Consider the following 17,121-nt stretch of genomic DNA (forward strand, 5'->3'; position numbering starts at 1 on the left):
AGGATGACGTGCGAAAAATCCGCCTTGTAAGCCTTAATAATAGAAATCCTCCTAACATAAATGTTCATGGAATAAGAAGGTTTTAGATAATGCCCTAAATTTATAAGGCACATCCTGATACACAAAGCACTCTCACACATACGTTTTATTTCATTCTTCTAACCACCATGTGAACTAAGTACTGAATGGGTGTTTTAAATTAACAGAAGAGGAAAAAGAGTCTCGCTGAAGACACGTGACTTGCCTAAGCTTACACTGCAGGGTCACGAAAAGTGGATGAGAAACAGACTCTGGGCTCAAACACGTCTTCTGAGCATAATCCAATGTCTAATACCGCCTTATTCCTGAGGATATTCACTGTATCAGCTCCATTGGTTTTCTAACTTACTCATTGTTCAGTGGCAGTCACATTAAGTAACTACTAATTTCTCTTAGAATGAATATAAAAATTTCAACGTTGCCAGAATGGAAAATTCAAGCATTAAACTGCTAACAGTGATATTATGCACTCCAAAGTAAATTATTTATATAATTATAATAATAGGTTGTATGAATCCATCATATAGATAAAATCTAGATTAGCAGAGATTTATTTTTAGCTTTCACGGGTCACAAAATGTTCAGAAAACAGAAACAAAATGATTTGGGCTTGCAATGGTTTTACTAACTTTTTATTTTGCCAAGAAAGGATATTAACACTTTAAACTTAAAAATTCAATTCCAAGTTGAACGAATTTATTTTCATGAAAGACTATATTGCCATTATTTTCACAGTATGCCAGTCTTTAGGAACACTCGGCAGACGCGGGTCAGGTCTGCCCTAGCTCTTAACCAAGGATGCAAAGTCCCGTAGCATGTTGGATTTGGAAGCAGCTACAGCATCAGCACTTCACCAGTTATTCAGAGGATATGCAAGTTAGCAAGAACCGGTATTAACACTTAGAATCCCACTTTTGTACCAAATATAGGTACATTCTTCAATATGTACATAATATAAATCACACTATATTTCTAAGCAAGAATAGAAGACACGAGAGCACCCAGAACATGGAACAGACTTACAGCAAACAGAAGCTAGAGAGCAGAGAACATGAGCATAGAATTTGCCTTATATGTTCTGGAAGCAACCAGACACCCTCTCTGTGTGAATAACAAACAACAACAACAACAAAAAAAAAAACCCAAAACACAGCTTATAAATGTGCAGTTCATACAAGCAAAAAGTCATAAGACCATTCACAGAGTGAGGGAAGAATGTATTTTTTCAAAGCATGTTCACGTGCTTTATCTCATGTCATTGTTACAGGGTTCTTTCCAGGTAGAAACAGTAGGCAGGACTACCCCCAGATTACTGATAAAAAGATTGACACAAGTTTAGTAGCTATAGAATACTTAACAAGAGAGGTCAAATGTTTCTCTCTTGGGGCTCATGGTAGGAGGGGATCCAATGCCTGTTCCCTATCCACAGGGAAAATGCCACATCCTGAGGTCATGTGAACAAAGGTATAAAATGGAGCTTGGTAAAGGTCTAAGTCAAAGATACATGTACCAACAGAAAGTCACTTAACAGACAGAGTCATGGGGACAGGCGAGGGCAGGGATAAGGGAAACTTCAATTTAGGGGCTGCCCGTGGTCACACACCAGCATTGCAGGCAGGGCCTGCTTGATACTTTTTCTTCATTCTGTTCCAAAGTCCTAATCATCCTTCAGGTTGCCCAGGGATTCATCTCTTTAAAAAGCATTTCAGAACCAGGTTCCAAGCCAAGGGGGCCAAATGTGTCATAGAAATGAACTGCTAATTACACACAAACCCTCTGTAAACACTGAAAGGAATTACCTTTCCCCTGCTTCTCACTGGTCTTGTCCTTTGCTCTGCCTGTCACAGGAGGAGGGAGGAGCCAAGCTGGGGTGTCACATCTCACTTCTGACACCACTTGTCAGGGCCCGGAACTGGCCAGGTCTCGGGCCTGGCTTAGGTAGGTTCCAGACACAGACCGCTAAGTTACCTTGCTCAGGTACCCTTTCTCTTAGGTGCCTAAGGGCTATCTACTTTAGCTGGAGAGAGAAGGAGAGAGACTTAGAGTAAAACAGTCTTCTTAGAAGATAGATCTTAGTCCTTAGCAGAGCTTAATGATCTTCAGCAGAGAGATGCCGTGCTGGCGTTCTGCAGGCAGAGAGGAGACAGTCAGAGTAAGCGGGTCTGTGATAGAATGCGCATGCTCCCAACTGCCTTCTCCTCCAGCCTAATATAAGGCTGATCTCGTGCCTCTCAACACCACAGGTGTAGAGACTGCCAATTCACCACTGCTCTCATCTCGCAAGCTCTCATGCTTGTTAGGAGCACTGAATCCCCCTCCATGCCCTTTCCACCAAGGTGTTCCATTATTAAGCTATACAGGTATTTCTTATAACTCTCACTCCTCCTAGCCATAGGCTACATGGGCTGCTACAGGGGGGTGAAGAAGGAAAAGCAGAGAATGCAGTTGTCCCTCTGACAGCAGCTCTCCGGCCGGACGGGACCTATGCTGGGTATCGCCATGGCCCAGGCAGTCGGGAAGCCAGGGTGGCTTTGCTGGGTTCCTGCAGCTACTCTGCGAACTCAACTCATCATTGGATATTTACTGAACACTCAACCAGGTCTAGGGTACTGTGTGGTCGATGCCAGAAGACAGAACAATATTTAGATAAGAAAAAGGGACATAAATACCTCAAGACAACTAATAACACAGGGCATCTGGGGAACGTACCCAATGAATGCTAATGACATTTAGGTCTCGGGGACCAAGCTCAGAGGAAAAATCTTCTATCATTTCAATTTTTCAAGGACAGTTGGAGAAGGCTCTGTGGAGGAGATGGCACCAGAGTTGTGCAGTTTAATTCCAAGAACACTAATTCAAGACTGGCAAAGATGCAAACAGAAGGCACAGTGTGGCTAGACTGAGGGAAAGGAAGGGACTGGTCTGTGAGGAGCAGATATGTGCAGAGGGCCGTGGAAGAGGATGCTTTGTCTACTCTAGATGAATGATTTCAGAAGTTTTTAAATAATAATTCCTAACATCATAGGGCTATGTGCCAGGCACATGCCAAAGGCTTTATCCATGCCAGCTCACTTATTCTTACTGTAACTCTATGAGGCGAGTACCACAATCACCCTCACTTTACAGATGAAGAAACAACAGCACAGAGATAAAGTAAGTTGTCCAACTCCCAGGGAGTAAAAGTGAAACGAGGATTTCTAAGCTCTATGTCATAGCACCTCTAGCATCAAAAATCATTTCTGTCAAATATGATTGTTTTCATCAATACATAAAACTTACAAAAGGGACATCTTTTAGCAAAGTGTATATTTTGTATTTAATATAAACGGTACTCACAATACAGAACATTTATATAATATTGCTCAAAGAAATAAGGTTGTTCTTAGGAAGATAAAAATTTGAAGTTGGGGTTATAGATGATTGTCGCAGTCTTGACTCAGCCCTGGCATCCAGTCTATTTTTGTATTTTATTTTAGTTTCATAGTATTGAGAAAATCTTGAATCATACGGAAAAATAATGGTGTGCTCACATATATCACTTTATGTAGGCAAACAAACTCAGGGCTGATTTTAAAAAGAAAAAAGACTAACAGAACCACAAGTTTTCTAATCAATAGCACATTTACACAAAGCTGAAGTGAATGCAGAGATGGCAGCAGGAGCTGAATCGAAGGTCTGCACAAAAAAGGAACCAAGCCAGTGTGATCCTGGGTGGTCTCCAAGTGCGAAGATTTGATCTGTAACACTTTGATTATGTGTGGCTTTTTAAATTAGTTTTTGTCCTGAATTTTCTATTTCCTCCATTCTACAGCTGTGGTTCTCAACTCCAGGCCATGGTTCTGGTCCATGGCCTGTTAGGAACTGGGCTGCACAGATGGAGAAGAGTGGCAGGCGAGTGAGTGAAGCTTCATCTGTATTTACAGCCACCTCCTATCACTCACATCAGCTCCGGAGTACACCTCCTGTCACATCAGCAGCAGATACTCACAGAAGCACAAACCCTACTGGAAACTGCACACACAAGGAGGGATCTAGGTTGTGCTCCTTACGAGAATCTAACACCTGATCATCTGAGGTGGAGCTGAGCTGGTGATGTTAGTGCTGGACCATCTAGCTGCAGGAAACAAGCCCAGGGCTCCTCCTGATTCTGCACTATGGTGAATTATTTCATTATATATTACAATGTAATAATAGTAGAAATAAAGTGCACAACCAATGCAATGTGCCTGAACCATCCCAAAACCATTCCCTCTACCATCACCCAGGTCTGTGGAAAATCGTCTTCTGGTCCTTGGTGCCAAAAAGGTTGGGGACCACTGTTCTGCAATATACCTTTCTTTGTAGTTGAAGATTTTGGAACTCTGCATAAATGAACATATACCATTTAGAATGTAGTAGGGGTTTTCCTACCTCAAAATATAGTTATTAAGTTTTTTATAGCTCTTACAATCAATGGCCTCTTAGATTTAAGAGAGACATGTTAATAACGAATTTGAAACAAATTTTAGAGATGCCCCCAAAGGCTATTCACAGGTATCGGCTGGTTCAGAGTGAGGCCAGTGGCCTTGGGATGGTGAATGGGAAGAGTGAAAGGGTGGGGGAAGGAGGCACTCAGCAAAGTGCCCTCAGGAGGATGAAAATGCAAGCAGTCTGCTCTCTGACCATCCTAAGTGCTATACCCCACCTGCTCCTAGAGGTGAGGAAGATGGCATACTGGAAGGAAGGGCCCCAACTGGGCTACTGCTTCTCAAGAAGAGGGAAACAGGACAAGCTTGGGGGATAGAAAGGTGGAGAGAAACCAAAAGGCATCCTACTTTGAGATATCATCTAACTCCAGTAAGATTAGCCCGTATCACAAAATCCCAAGACCAGAGATGTTGGCGTGGATGTGGAGGAAAGGGAACACTTCTACACTGCTGGTGGGAATGCAAATTAATACATTCCTTTTGGAAAGATGTTTGGAGAACACTTAGAGATCTAAAAATAGATCTGCCATTCAATCCTATAATTCCTCTACTAGGCATATACCCAGAAGACCAAAAATCACATCATAACAAAGATATTTGTACCAGAATGTTTATTGCAGCCCTATTCATAATTGCTAAGTCATGGAAAAAGCCCAAGGGCCCATAGATCCATGAATGGATTAATAAATTGTGGTATATGTACACCATGGAATATTATGCAGCCTTAAAGAAAGATGGAGACTTTACCTCTTTCATGTTTACATGGATGGAGCTGGAACATATTCTTCTTAGTAAAGTATCTCAAGAATGGAAGAAAAAGTATCCAATGTACTCAGCCCTACTATGAAACTAATTTATGGCTCACATGAAAGCTATAACCCAGTTACAACCTAAGAATAGGGGGAAGGGGGAGAGAAAGGGTAGGGAGGGGGGAGGGGGGTGGAGGGAGGGTGATTGGTGGGATTACACCTGCGGTGCATCTTACAAGGGTATATGTGAAACTTAGTAAATGTAGAATGTAAATAACAATAACTAAGAAAATGCCAGGAAGGCCATGTTAACCAGTGTGATGAAAATGTGTCAAACAGTCTATAAAACCAGTGTATGGTGTCCCATGAGTGCATAAATGTACAGAGCTATGATTTAATAAAATAAATAAATAAATAAAGTCATCCTAGGTCTTTCAGGACTGGTCTCATCACTGTTTTTTTTTTGAATTTTGCAATTTCCCAGAACTTTGGACATATTCCAATGCAGCTGATAAACCAAAACTGTGCTTACCAGTTACATACAAAATCTTTTTCTTGTAATTAACTCCACTACTCTGCCTCCCGCGTGAGTGCAGAGAACCCTGTTTTCTCTTGTCTACAGATAACAGGGCCCAAGGAAAGGAGAGGGAAGAGGAAGAGAGGAGGGCTTTCAAGAGTCTCTACGGAAGGAGCTCTCCAGAAGTATAAAGTGGGGCCCCTGGAACACGGCACATGACAGAAGAGACGCCTGTTCAATCCCTCCCTCTCCTCGGGCATGAGTGTAGTCAGCAGGGAAAGCTTCAGCTGGGAGAAAGCTGCCATCTAACTGCTTCATATAAAACATATAAGGCCAAGATATGTAAATCTGTGCATACTTTTTCAATAGACACAAAATGAGGAAGGGCATAGAAGGGAGTTAAAAGAAAGTTAGATCTCCCAATCCTTCTCTCTCATCAACCTTTTAAAGTCAGTTTCTGGGCATTGTCCCTGAAAAAAAGTAAAAATGTCATATAGCATCTAAGTACCTAGGAGGTAAGTGATGCCCCCAGTCTATTGTCAAAATCTCTGACTTCTCTGTCCAACAGGCTGCGATTCAGCGTCATCGGCCCTCCTAGAGGTCACTGGCCTCCAAAGTCAACTGGCCCAGAGTCTACACAGGCTCTCAAGCAGCACTTAAATTGACCACTCCCAACTCAGTCCTCCCAGAGATTTCTATGTACATATCTCCCAACAATTCACTAGGTCCCATTTGCCCCGTTGTGAATACGTGTATACCACGGTCTAGATTCAAGTTTGTACATTAATTACTGAGAACCCACTGTGTGTCAATCACTTTGTCAGGCAAATATTGAATAAAGCATGATCTCACAGAAATCCATACAGCAGGGCCCAGGCTGCAGGCAGCAGGGTGCCCTCTTCTCCAGAGCTCTCCTGCCCCGCATGCCATCTCAGCCTCCTGGCAGGTGCAGTCAAACCTCAGCGGGGCCTCAAGACCATGGCAGAGCTTGCTGAAAATACAGATCCTTCATCCTCCCTGTAGAGATGCTGGTCCATCAGGTCTGGGGCAGGGGCTTGAATCTGACATTATCTAAATGCTCCCAGGTGATCTGAAGAGGGACCACGCTCTGAGGGGCATGGAAGGAAATGCTTGTGAGTTATTCCCAGTGAATGATAAGGTGAGGGAAAAATGAACAGAGACCTCTGGGCTTTCCCGGTGTCTGAGATACTGGCACTGTGCCATCCCAGCCTGGCTGAGATGCTATAAGCATCCGGGCTCTAGAGTGACCCAGTGGACAGTACCTGAAACAGCTATGGAGTCGCCAGTGTGGTCCCTCCACTTGATTTCTGCCCCTGCATCCTAATTCCTGGTGTTGCCTCAGAACAAAGGGAATCATAGCCTGGAAGCTGCATGCCACAGCAGGCACCTGAGGCCTCTGGCCACTCATTAGAAATTAAACTATGTGTTAGAGTGGGCTGGAAGAAAGAAAGGGAGGTCCAGGCCAGCCTAATGGCTCTGCACACACAAAAGACCAGGAAAATGGCCTGGTGTGTGGTATGAAATTCAGGCATCAGATCAAGAGGCAAACTTAGCACATTTGGAATGAGACCAAACACAATGGCATCTCTGGTTTGACAAATTATTAAGAAACCAGGACGGAAATACAAGGAGTAGGAATAATCTTGGGGGGTGGAGGGCAGCCACAAATGGGAATGGAATGAGAAAGGAAGAAAGAAATCCCTAGCATCTTCCCAGGGAGGGAGCCAGGAAGGGGAGGGCTGTGGCCCCGCAGTCAGGGCCAGGAGGAAGGCCCTACAGGGTTTAGAGAGGACAAGTAATTAGCAGGAGAACAGGCTGCCAAAAAGCAGCAGCAGAAGCTGCAACGTAAATGTGTTTAAAAAAAGAGTTAGACAGACACGCTGAGAAAAACAGGATTACAGAGTACAATGCTGGTGAGGTGGTAGGCGGGACTGGTGGGTTTCAGTCCCCAAATGTTCCCCAAGTCAACATTCTGAATTGAGCTGAAGCAGCCAGCCCCCACCCCCCAGAGTGATGTCAGAAGGCCCAGAGGTGTGCCATGCCGTGTAGTCACAGCTTACTCACACATGTACAATACACGCGCGCGCGCACACACACACACACACACACACACACACACGCTCAATCTCCTGCTACTGGGGGCAGCGAGAGCACCAAATTAGAAATGGGAACATTTGGTTTCCAGACCCACTTCCTGCTTCTTCTATGCAATGAGACAGGTCTCTCCACTTACTCCACAGACTGAATTTGTCCAGCGGATCCAACAGTCACATCTCTAAAGGGTCTGTAATCCACTCAGCTCTCCTCCCTTTTCATTGTCTGGCCACTCTCTTTCCTCCTGACCTTGCTGCAATTCCAGGATTGCAATGTTCCAGTCACTTTCCTGACCCTTTTTTATTTGACCTGGCAGCCCTACTCTGGTAGAAGCCAACTCTTCACCTACTTCCTGCCCAAGTCTACGTGGCTAAAGGTGACCAGAAGAAGGCACATCACACTCAGGGGACTCCCTGAAGCCCAGAGGGCCCTTCATGCTGCCTGGGAATCGGACACATTTCCTACTCCACTTACTCTCCTGTGCTCCTAGAAAACTATCTTATACCTCTTCAAACTTCCAGCACCTTCCCCCTCCCACCCTCAGCAGATGCCCTTACTTCCTACTTCATTGGGAAAACGGAACCAACAGGAAGAGGATTTCTACCCACTTCTGACACCACTTCTACTCATAGACCAGTCTCTGCAGCTACTTTTCTGCCTTCCCTCCTCCTACTGTGGATAAGCAAAGGGAGCATCTACCTGAACCACGCCCTGCACCTGTGCTCCAGAATCCCACACACACATCTGCTCAAGGAGATTGCACCTCCAATTTTCCTCCCTCTCCTACATCAACAATGATCTTTATCTCAAATAGATCATCCCATCAACCCATAGATGGCGTTTCTTCCATCTGCCCCATTTGTCTCTGATTTCTTTTTCAAACAAAACTCAACACAACAATCTGTACCTGCTGTTTCCAGCCCTCTCTGAAACGGTTCCCACTCCACTCAAACTGCTCCTGGCACCCGGAGGTTCTCAGGCCTCACCTCACTTGGCCCAGCTGCCGCATTTGACTCAAGTGGGCAAAACAGGCATCTATGAGCTCCGGGGAGAGTAAACACAGACGTGAATGAAAGGCAATCTGTGGATGTGATTTACATACATTTCCAAGAAATTATTAGCAAGGTACCATAGTAAAAACTTTTTGAAATTAAATAACGAGATGAAAGGAAAAACACTTCTTCAGGGACCCAACTTGATCATCCTCAACTTCCTCCCCCACTGAAGATCCCTTCACTTGGCCCCAGGAAACCACACTTCCTGATTTCCATCTTTCCTCCCTACTTACGCCTTCTCAGTCTTGTTTGCTGATAACTCCTTACTTCCCCAACAACTTAACATCAGAACTCAGCCCTGCAACCTCTTCTCTTCTCTATCTATATTCACTTCTGTGGTGGTTTTGTCCATGACTTTAAATGCCATTTATATACTGAAAACTTTCAAATTTGTATCTCTATCCTAGGAATCTACCCTGAACTCAACTTATTCAATTCCCCCCTTACGCTACATGACAAGTAAGTATGGCAAATTTAACATGTCCAAACTCAAGGCTCATAGCCTCTGACTTAGTAGATAGCAACCCCACTCTTCTGGCTACTTTCTCTCACTCTTACCTCCAGTCTACCAGAGAATCCCATGAGCTCAACCTCAGAAATACATCCCACATCCACCCCCTTTTCACCAATTCTACCACTACCTCCCTGGCCCAAAACTCCATGGTTTTTGTCCTATTCCTTGCCATGGCCTCTTAACTTGTCTTGCTGCCTCTGACCCTACTCCAGCAAAGTAGCTGAAGTGAACCTCTTTGAAACATAACTCAGATCATATCACTCCTCTTCTCCAAACCCTCCATGACTTCCCGTCTCGCTCAGAGTAAAAACCAAGTCTCTGTGATGGCCTTCAAGGCTCCCAGTGATCTGCCATGGATTCCAGCTCCTCCTCATTTCCCCCTCATTCATTGCACTGCAACCCCCCATGCCCTTTATTTTGCAAATACAGCTGGCACACAGGCATCTTGGGATCTTTGTATTTGATATCCCAGCCACCTGGAACATTCCTCCCCCAGATTACCACCTGGGACACTCTCTCACCTGCTTCCAGTCTTTGTTCAAATGCTACCTTCTCCTGAAAAATGTGGCCCTTCCTCACAGCTCCATTTAAAATCGCAACCAACTTCCCCCTTCCCTGTTTTTTCTCTCCATAGCACCCGTCACTATCTGATGCACCATATATTTTTGTTACATTCCATATGTATTTTCCCAGTAAGAATGTAAGCTCTATGAGGGCAGGGACTTTTCAATATTTTATTCACTATTGTATCCCAGCAGCTAGAATAGTAACTGGCACATAATACGTACTTAATAAATCTTTGCTGAATGAATAATGAGTTAATCAATGAATCTGTAATTACCTGTGAATGTAAACAGAGAGGAGAAAATACTACAAGTTCAGGAAATCATTTCTCCTCCCTCTACTCTCTCTTGTCCTTGAAAAGCCTGGCAAGCAAGATGTCCTGCCAATTAGGAGGAAGTCAGCACAGCTCTCTACCCACCCTGCTTTCCAGCCTTCATGGGAAAGAGGGCAGACTAACTCCCGGGACCCACTTATCTATTCCTCTGTGGATAAGACAAGTTGCAGCGGAAAAGACAGTGGTATCAGATTTCAGAGTCATCTGTATTTATTATAGGATCTCAGACTCCTGCAGGGTCCTAGGAAAAGGACGGTCGATATAGGAACATGAGAAAAACAGCAGCTATTCCAGGGCATCTGTGGTCCTAGATACAGTTATCCACAAACATTACCCACTATGTAACTGACCCTTGGTCAGTCAGCTCACCTTATCACTCTAGGGTCACAAGATAATCACAGGCTCCTGCCACCTGTTTGTCACATGAGTTTTGAGTATGTTCTGCTCTAACCAGGGCATTGGGGGTGGGGTGAAGACCGAAGCAAAGATGAATAGACTCTTTCCCTAGTCTCATGGACCCCAGAACCCAAAGTGTCCTCTGTAGATACCACAAGTTCAGAGGGGCATCAAGAAGAGAACAGCAGTTTTTCATAAACCCAGAGACACGAGTTATGCTTTCAACATACTCACACATAACACCCATGAGCAAAATCTCAGGGAGATAAAAAGCAAATAGCTGTTAATCATTTAACAAATATTGGCAATGGCAGCTGGGAGAATGCAACTTAAAAGAAAGCCACAGGCACATCACAGAGCAAAGGACTTCTGAAGAGTAAGGAGATTCTCAGGAAGCATCCAGACTACAAGCTGCTTCTTCCTGCCAAAAGCCAGTACAGCACATGTAAACCACTCATGCCACAGCAGCTCAGAGCCTCCCCATCACAATGGGTATGCCAGGCGAACCTGCAAGACTTCTCTGCACCTGTACAAGTTTACCAACAGCAAGTGAGAAGAGAAATGGCTCCCACACAGAAATACAAATGAAAAACATCAGACTACAGACAGGGGCTAGGAACCTCTGCAATCTCCTTATCAGTCCTCATACAAGAAAACGGCTACCCGAATTAGCAGTAGCATAAAACCAGAATGCAAATGAGAAATGAGACTCAGATAGAACCAGGGGCACATCAGTTCCCTTAGCTGTCTCTAGCCCAGGTGAAGAGGGTTTAGAAGTTAGTCCCAAGCCAACTGAGCATTTGCTGAGTGAACAGCATTGAGCAGAAGGAACACCTGTGAGGTTTAGGAGACATAAAAGAAATTAAATTAGTAAGGACAGGGGTGAGTTTGTAATTCAGGGAGACCTTTGGAAGAGAAAGTGAAGACAGGTAGAAGCAGCTAGAAGAACCGGAGAGTGTTCTGCATTCTTTTCACCACAGGAGGGAGGGAAGCCAAGAATACAGCTGGAGTTTGACCAAGCAGAGTTGAAGCTTTGGTACAGACTAAATTAAGCATGGGCAACTCCAGGTTGCCCTGACAATGGCAACCCTCCCCACTTATAATAACTCATTCTAACAAGAAAAGCCATATGCAAATGAAGTTAACAGTCATCAATGGCAGAGCCACCACAGGTCACAGGGAGGCATTTAGGAAGAGTCTGTGCAGGAGAAAAGGGATGTGCCCAGAGAGAAGCATCTAACCGCACAGAGGACTTCTTCCTTCTCCAAAGACCAGAAGCTTCTACTAGTTTGGGTGTAACTGTGCAATAAATCCTACATATTTATTGCATCTTTCACTAGAAGGGGCTGTGGACTGGGAAATAGGGGCTCCCCATCTCTTAGTGTTCTATGCAAGCAGACCCAGCAGCTGGACAGACTAGGCCTTCCCAGAGCCAGGAGTGGTAGAGACGGAAATCAACGCTGTTCTTTATATTTGCGTCTTATTGGTGGCAGAAGTGATAATGTTCAGTAAGTGATTTTTGGTTTTACATATGTGGGAACATATATACATGTAAATATGCATTTATAATACTACATTGGCTACTTGTTCACAGTTAATTCCATGGTGTGTGTGTGAGGGAGAGAGAGAGACAGAGCTCCCCAAGCCCTGGATCCAGCCATCTGGGCAGCAGGAGGCCTTCAGTAAACTGAAGTTCAGTGGCTGAGAGGCTGGAGGTCAGGGAAGGTGTGAGTCTGTGGCCCCAGGAGCCTATACAATGACAGGGGTCAGAGGACCTGCAGCTGGATCTCTTCTCCCTCTCTCCAGGGACAAAACTAAAGAGGGGCACAAACTCACTGTCTGTGTGTGTGATCTCCATACCTATGGTGGACAGATGACTAGAGAGAGATGGGAATTTGAGGAGAGCAGAAGAATCATGGCACTATTCTCTCCCCATTTCCCTGTACCTGGCACAGAGCTTGGCATACAGTAGATGCTCATTAATACATGTTGAAAGAATGAAAGAGCAAACAAATGAAGTAATGTACAAATGATGAGCAGCTGTTCAGCTGTGTCTGCAGCTCCTGCTTGTCTCAGTACCATCTGAGTCTTGGCTAAAGAGGACCAGCAAGCAAGCCTGTATTCTCTAATGCAACACTTCTTCTTTGGGGCTTTCAATGCATTTATCACATCACTTAGGTGAGTCTACACATATAATTGAAGTACATCACTCCCAAAGCCCCACAAGTGACACCAGCCACTGCAGGGCTGATACTCCAATTTCTAGAGGTACCTGACTAATCTGAGTGACATGGCCTCAAGACAACCTTCACATCTCAACTGTGGAGTGATGGCATTCAGCAACCCCACCTCTCTTCCCTCTTTCCAGCTGCCTCTCACAGATGGCGAGAATCCCAGAGCACCCTCCAGGAGCTTCTGGTTCACAGCTGACCCCTGGGCTTGCTGGGAATAAACTGATCCTTGGAATTTCTTTGCCACCCCTTAGAGCAGTGGTTCTCAACCTTCCTAATGCTGCGGCCCTTTAATACAGTTCCTGTGAGTTGTAACCCACAGGTTGAGAACTGCTGTGAGCTTAGAGCTTTAGCACAATAGCCTATGACTCCTGCAAAGCTTCATAATCTGCCTTGTTCACCCTCCATGGGAATGGACTCCCGGACATTCACAAAGTACCTACTTACACAGGCCTTACACAATCCTTGCTCTTTGGGCATTATGATCTGGTTGAGTCTCCCCTGAGACACAGCATTTCCTTTCCCCCCAGTGTAAATTACACCCAGAGCTCTTCCTCAGGGTGCTTTGGATAAACTACTGTGTGTCCCATCTAATAAATTTTATACAGGTAAAATCAGCCAAAATGTTCAAGAGAAGAACTGAAGGAAACAGAGGGCACCTGAAGGTAAACGCAGGCTGTGGATCACATGAATGAAGGATCATCACTGCAAAGGTATCTGCCTTGGGGAAGGCTGGCTGAACGCACAGAAGGGCACAGTCCTATGTAAGCACCAGCGCAAGTTACTTTGCCTGCCCAGGGTCCATGTGCAGCAAATCACACACTTCCCCCACCTCTCATGTTTGAACTTACCCTCCTTACCATGCTTCTGCTAACTTACTAAAGTCAGACAGACTATGGAAAGCAGAAGCGACTTCAGGGTCACCTTGCCCGCCTCTATCCCCATGCAAGAATCCTCAACATCCCTGACAGGAAGCAAGACATTCTTGTCTTCTGCACCAACTCAGAACCTTGCAAACGCGTTTGATTACATGAATCACAGGGGCACTTGTTTAAAGAACAGCTCACCAACTATCCATAGCTATACAAAATCAGAATCTCCAGGGAAGAGGCCTGTGGATCTGAATTTTTAACAAGCATCCCTGGTGAGTCTTACAATTAAGCATGCTTCTTATGTGTGTGCAAAGCAGCAGTTCTTGATGGTGGCTGCATGTTAGCATCAGCTAGGAAGCTTTTTAAAAAAGTCAAAGACAGGCCTTCACCCCTAGACATTCTCCTTAATTAGTATGAGATGGAGCCTAGCTGGTGTAATTTTTTTTAAGTTCCCAGCTCATTCTACCATGCAGTCTGGGCTGAGAACTACTGTAACAGCTTCCTAACCTGTTGGTTATAAGCTCTTTGAGAACAGCAACCAAGAAATCTACTCCTTTTGGTACCCTTCACTCTACTCTACCGTCTCATAAAGCCAACATACTTTATACCTGTTAAGTGGATGTGATTTAACTAGATTAACTAGTTTGTTTGCCCATCTAATATAGGACCGAATTTCCTGATGGCATTAAGAAGCTGTGTACATCCACTTAGCAAATGGGCAAAGGAGGGCTATGAACTGCTAAGACTTCTCACTCCAACACGTACGCAGCCCCAGCCCTTCCTGTCCCCAGACTAACCTCATTCCGGGTTTCTCCCCTCCTCCTCCCTGATCCCCGCCAGCTCTACTCACATTGTACAGCACGGTGGTCCACCCTTCCATGGTGATGCACTGGAAGACAGTCAGCACAGCAAAGAGGATGTTATCAAACTGGGTGATCCCATCATTGGGGCCGATCCAGTCCTTGCATTCATAGCCAGCCGGGCAGCCCTGCACACCACACGGGTGAGGGGGATCAAATCCTTCTAGAATACCTGTAGACACATTGGAAGGTGGGGGGTAAACCACATAGTGTTTAGCGTGAGCTGGAAATGATCTGAGGGAGCCACAGGCAAGCAATTCTCTTCCCTATGAAAAGAGGCTTGCCCTGCCTTGTCTCGGACTTTCTCTCCTCCCTGGTGTTTCTACAGCTCCCAGCTCACATGCCGTGTGTTCAATTCTGTGCTTCCCAATCCTTTCTGAAAAAGGAACCTCTCCTTCACATGGCCCCCACTCTGCAGGCCTCATCCCCTACGTTCACCTGCAGTACAACAGGTATTTATAGGACTCAATCACACAGAGAGTTATAAGGTGAAGGCAGAGTCAAGTTCAGGCTTCAGAATAAACCCTGAGTTCTTTCTGGGTTTCTTGGAGACCATTATAAACCACAGTCCCTTTAGTTTACAGGATATCCTAAAAGTCATAAAGCCTAAAGTTGCCATAGATGGGGAAAAAGGGAAATTGTAGCTAAATGCACCTTTATTTGCAAAATGGTCATTATAAAATTTTACAAAATATTCTCTACATATTGGCCACCTCTTTGTAAAATTTTTTAATGACTATTTTGTTAATAAAGGTACATATGTCTATAATTTCCCATTTTTCCCATCTATAACATCTGTGGGGGAAACTTTTAGGACATCCTGTATAACTACTTGTTTTCCCAGCATGGATTCATAGAAATCTAAGGTGGAAGGTGTCCTAGAAGATCCTTTTCATGAAAGACATGGTACCTATGTGGGATTCCTCAGCCTGTCTCCCAATCTGTTTTCTCCTAGGGTAGTCTACTCAACTTGAAAAGAACAAGACACAAAAAGATGAGAATTCTGGGTTTGTGTACCCCAGAAATCTCAGTACACTTGCCAGGTCAAACTCAGAGCTCTCTCAAGTCTTCCCCACTTCATGTGAGTCAGATGGAGAGCAAGGATGATCCTGAGAGGGAGCCCTGAGGGAGAATGTCTCCGCAGATCTGGAGGGGCTAAGCCTGACTCTGGACTCCTGGGTCTCACTGGCCTATGGGCCAAAAAGACCACTGTACAAAGGAGGTGTGTATGTTTGTGTGTGTATTCATTCATTCAGACAGGTGGTTTTTGAAGTGCTTTCTGACAGCCCTCTACCATGGGATGGGGAAGCTGAGACCAGCTAGCTGAAATCGTCCAACTACCCAAGAGGTTATTTGCTTTGCAATCAGCGTTAAGTAGAGCTCTTTATTCTTAGCTGGGTGTGCCTGAAAAGGCTGCTTAGTAAGAAGTTTCTAATTCCAGAGTTGGGACATACTTTTCCAACTAGCTCCCAATTGCTCTGAAATTACCCCAGTGACCAGAGGAGGAAGAAAGGGAAAAAGAAGAAAACAGAAAATAGTACCCCTACCTGAATTGTTCGTGAAGCATGCTCGATGTAACTTCCCACTGTAGAACTCCAAGCCAATGATAGCAAACATCAGGATGGCAAAGAAGAGCAGAAGGCCAATCTGCAGGAGAGGCACCATGGCCTTCATGATGGACTTCAACACAATCTGCAGGCCTAGGAGGAGGGATAGAGAGTGACAGAGGGAGATCTCCCCCAGCACCATCAGACAAGGCAGGCTCAGTTTACCTTGTCCTAGGAGCAGAGGGGCCTGTCTTTGAGGGGAAAGAACCACTGGTCCTACAATGATAAAGGTAATTCACAAAGAGATAACCAGGACAAGTGAAGCCAAAAGACACCATTGCCCCTTTCCCTGGGGAACAGTCCCTCCTCCTCCTCACCACTCCCTGACCCTTCACATGCCTGCTACCCTTCCTCATTGCTTCCACCCATGTTGTCTTCTGCATTCCCATGAAAGATCAGATTTAGTAGAATGTGCTCCTTTCCTAAAGGAGACTAGGCCTCATCCTGCTAGGCTGAGCATCCTACAAGAACAATAATTCATGTTCCCTGTCACTCTGTCTCAGATCCAGTTCTCCTGCCCACTGTTGGGGGAGCACAATTAGTACAACCACTAGTCAGAAAATGCCATCTGTTTTGACCCTGGCATGGCACTTCTGGGATTCTAGCCTAAGAACACAGAGACTTGAATAAAGATTTAAGTAAAAAGATGTTTGTTGCAGCAGGCACATTTATAATTGGAAAAAAACTCAAAATAACCTATTTTTATTATTTATGTTGTTTGACAACATAAAAATGGCTTAAAAATCATGACACATACAAGGATTTTTAATTCTAGAAAAATAAAATACTTATTTTGGGATAA

General features: G+C 44.7%; 1 protein-coding gene across 1 annotated transcript in view; it reads right to left on the reverse strand.

Annotated features, from left to right (window-relative positions):
* The window catches only part of CACNA1E (calcium voltage-gated channel subunit alpha1 E), a 514,949-nt gene that overhangs the window by 229,174 nt on the left and 268,654 nt on the right, over positions 1-17,121 (reverse strand). The window contains exons 7-8 of the mRNA XM_053606843.1: positions 16,260-16,412; positions 14,703-14,884 (exon numbers count right to left, since the gene is read on the reverse strand). Of these exons, the coding sequence (XP_053462818.1) occupies positions 14,703-14,884; positions 16,260-16,412 (335 nt within the window). The remainder of the gene's footprint in view (positions 1-14,702; positions 14,885-16,259; positions 16,413-17,121) is intronic.

Source organism: Nycticebus coucang, chromosome 10, assembly GCF_027406575.1.
Source record: "Nycticebus coucang isolate mNycCou1 chromosome 10, mNycCou1.pri, whole genome shotgun sequence".
Lineage (NCBI taxonomy): Eukaryota > Metazoa > Chordata > Mammalia > Primates > Lorisidae > Nycticebus > Nycticebus coucang.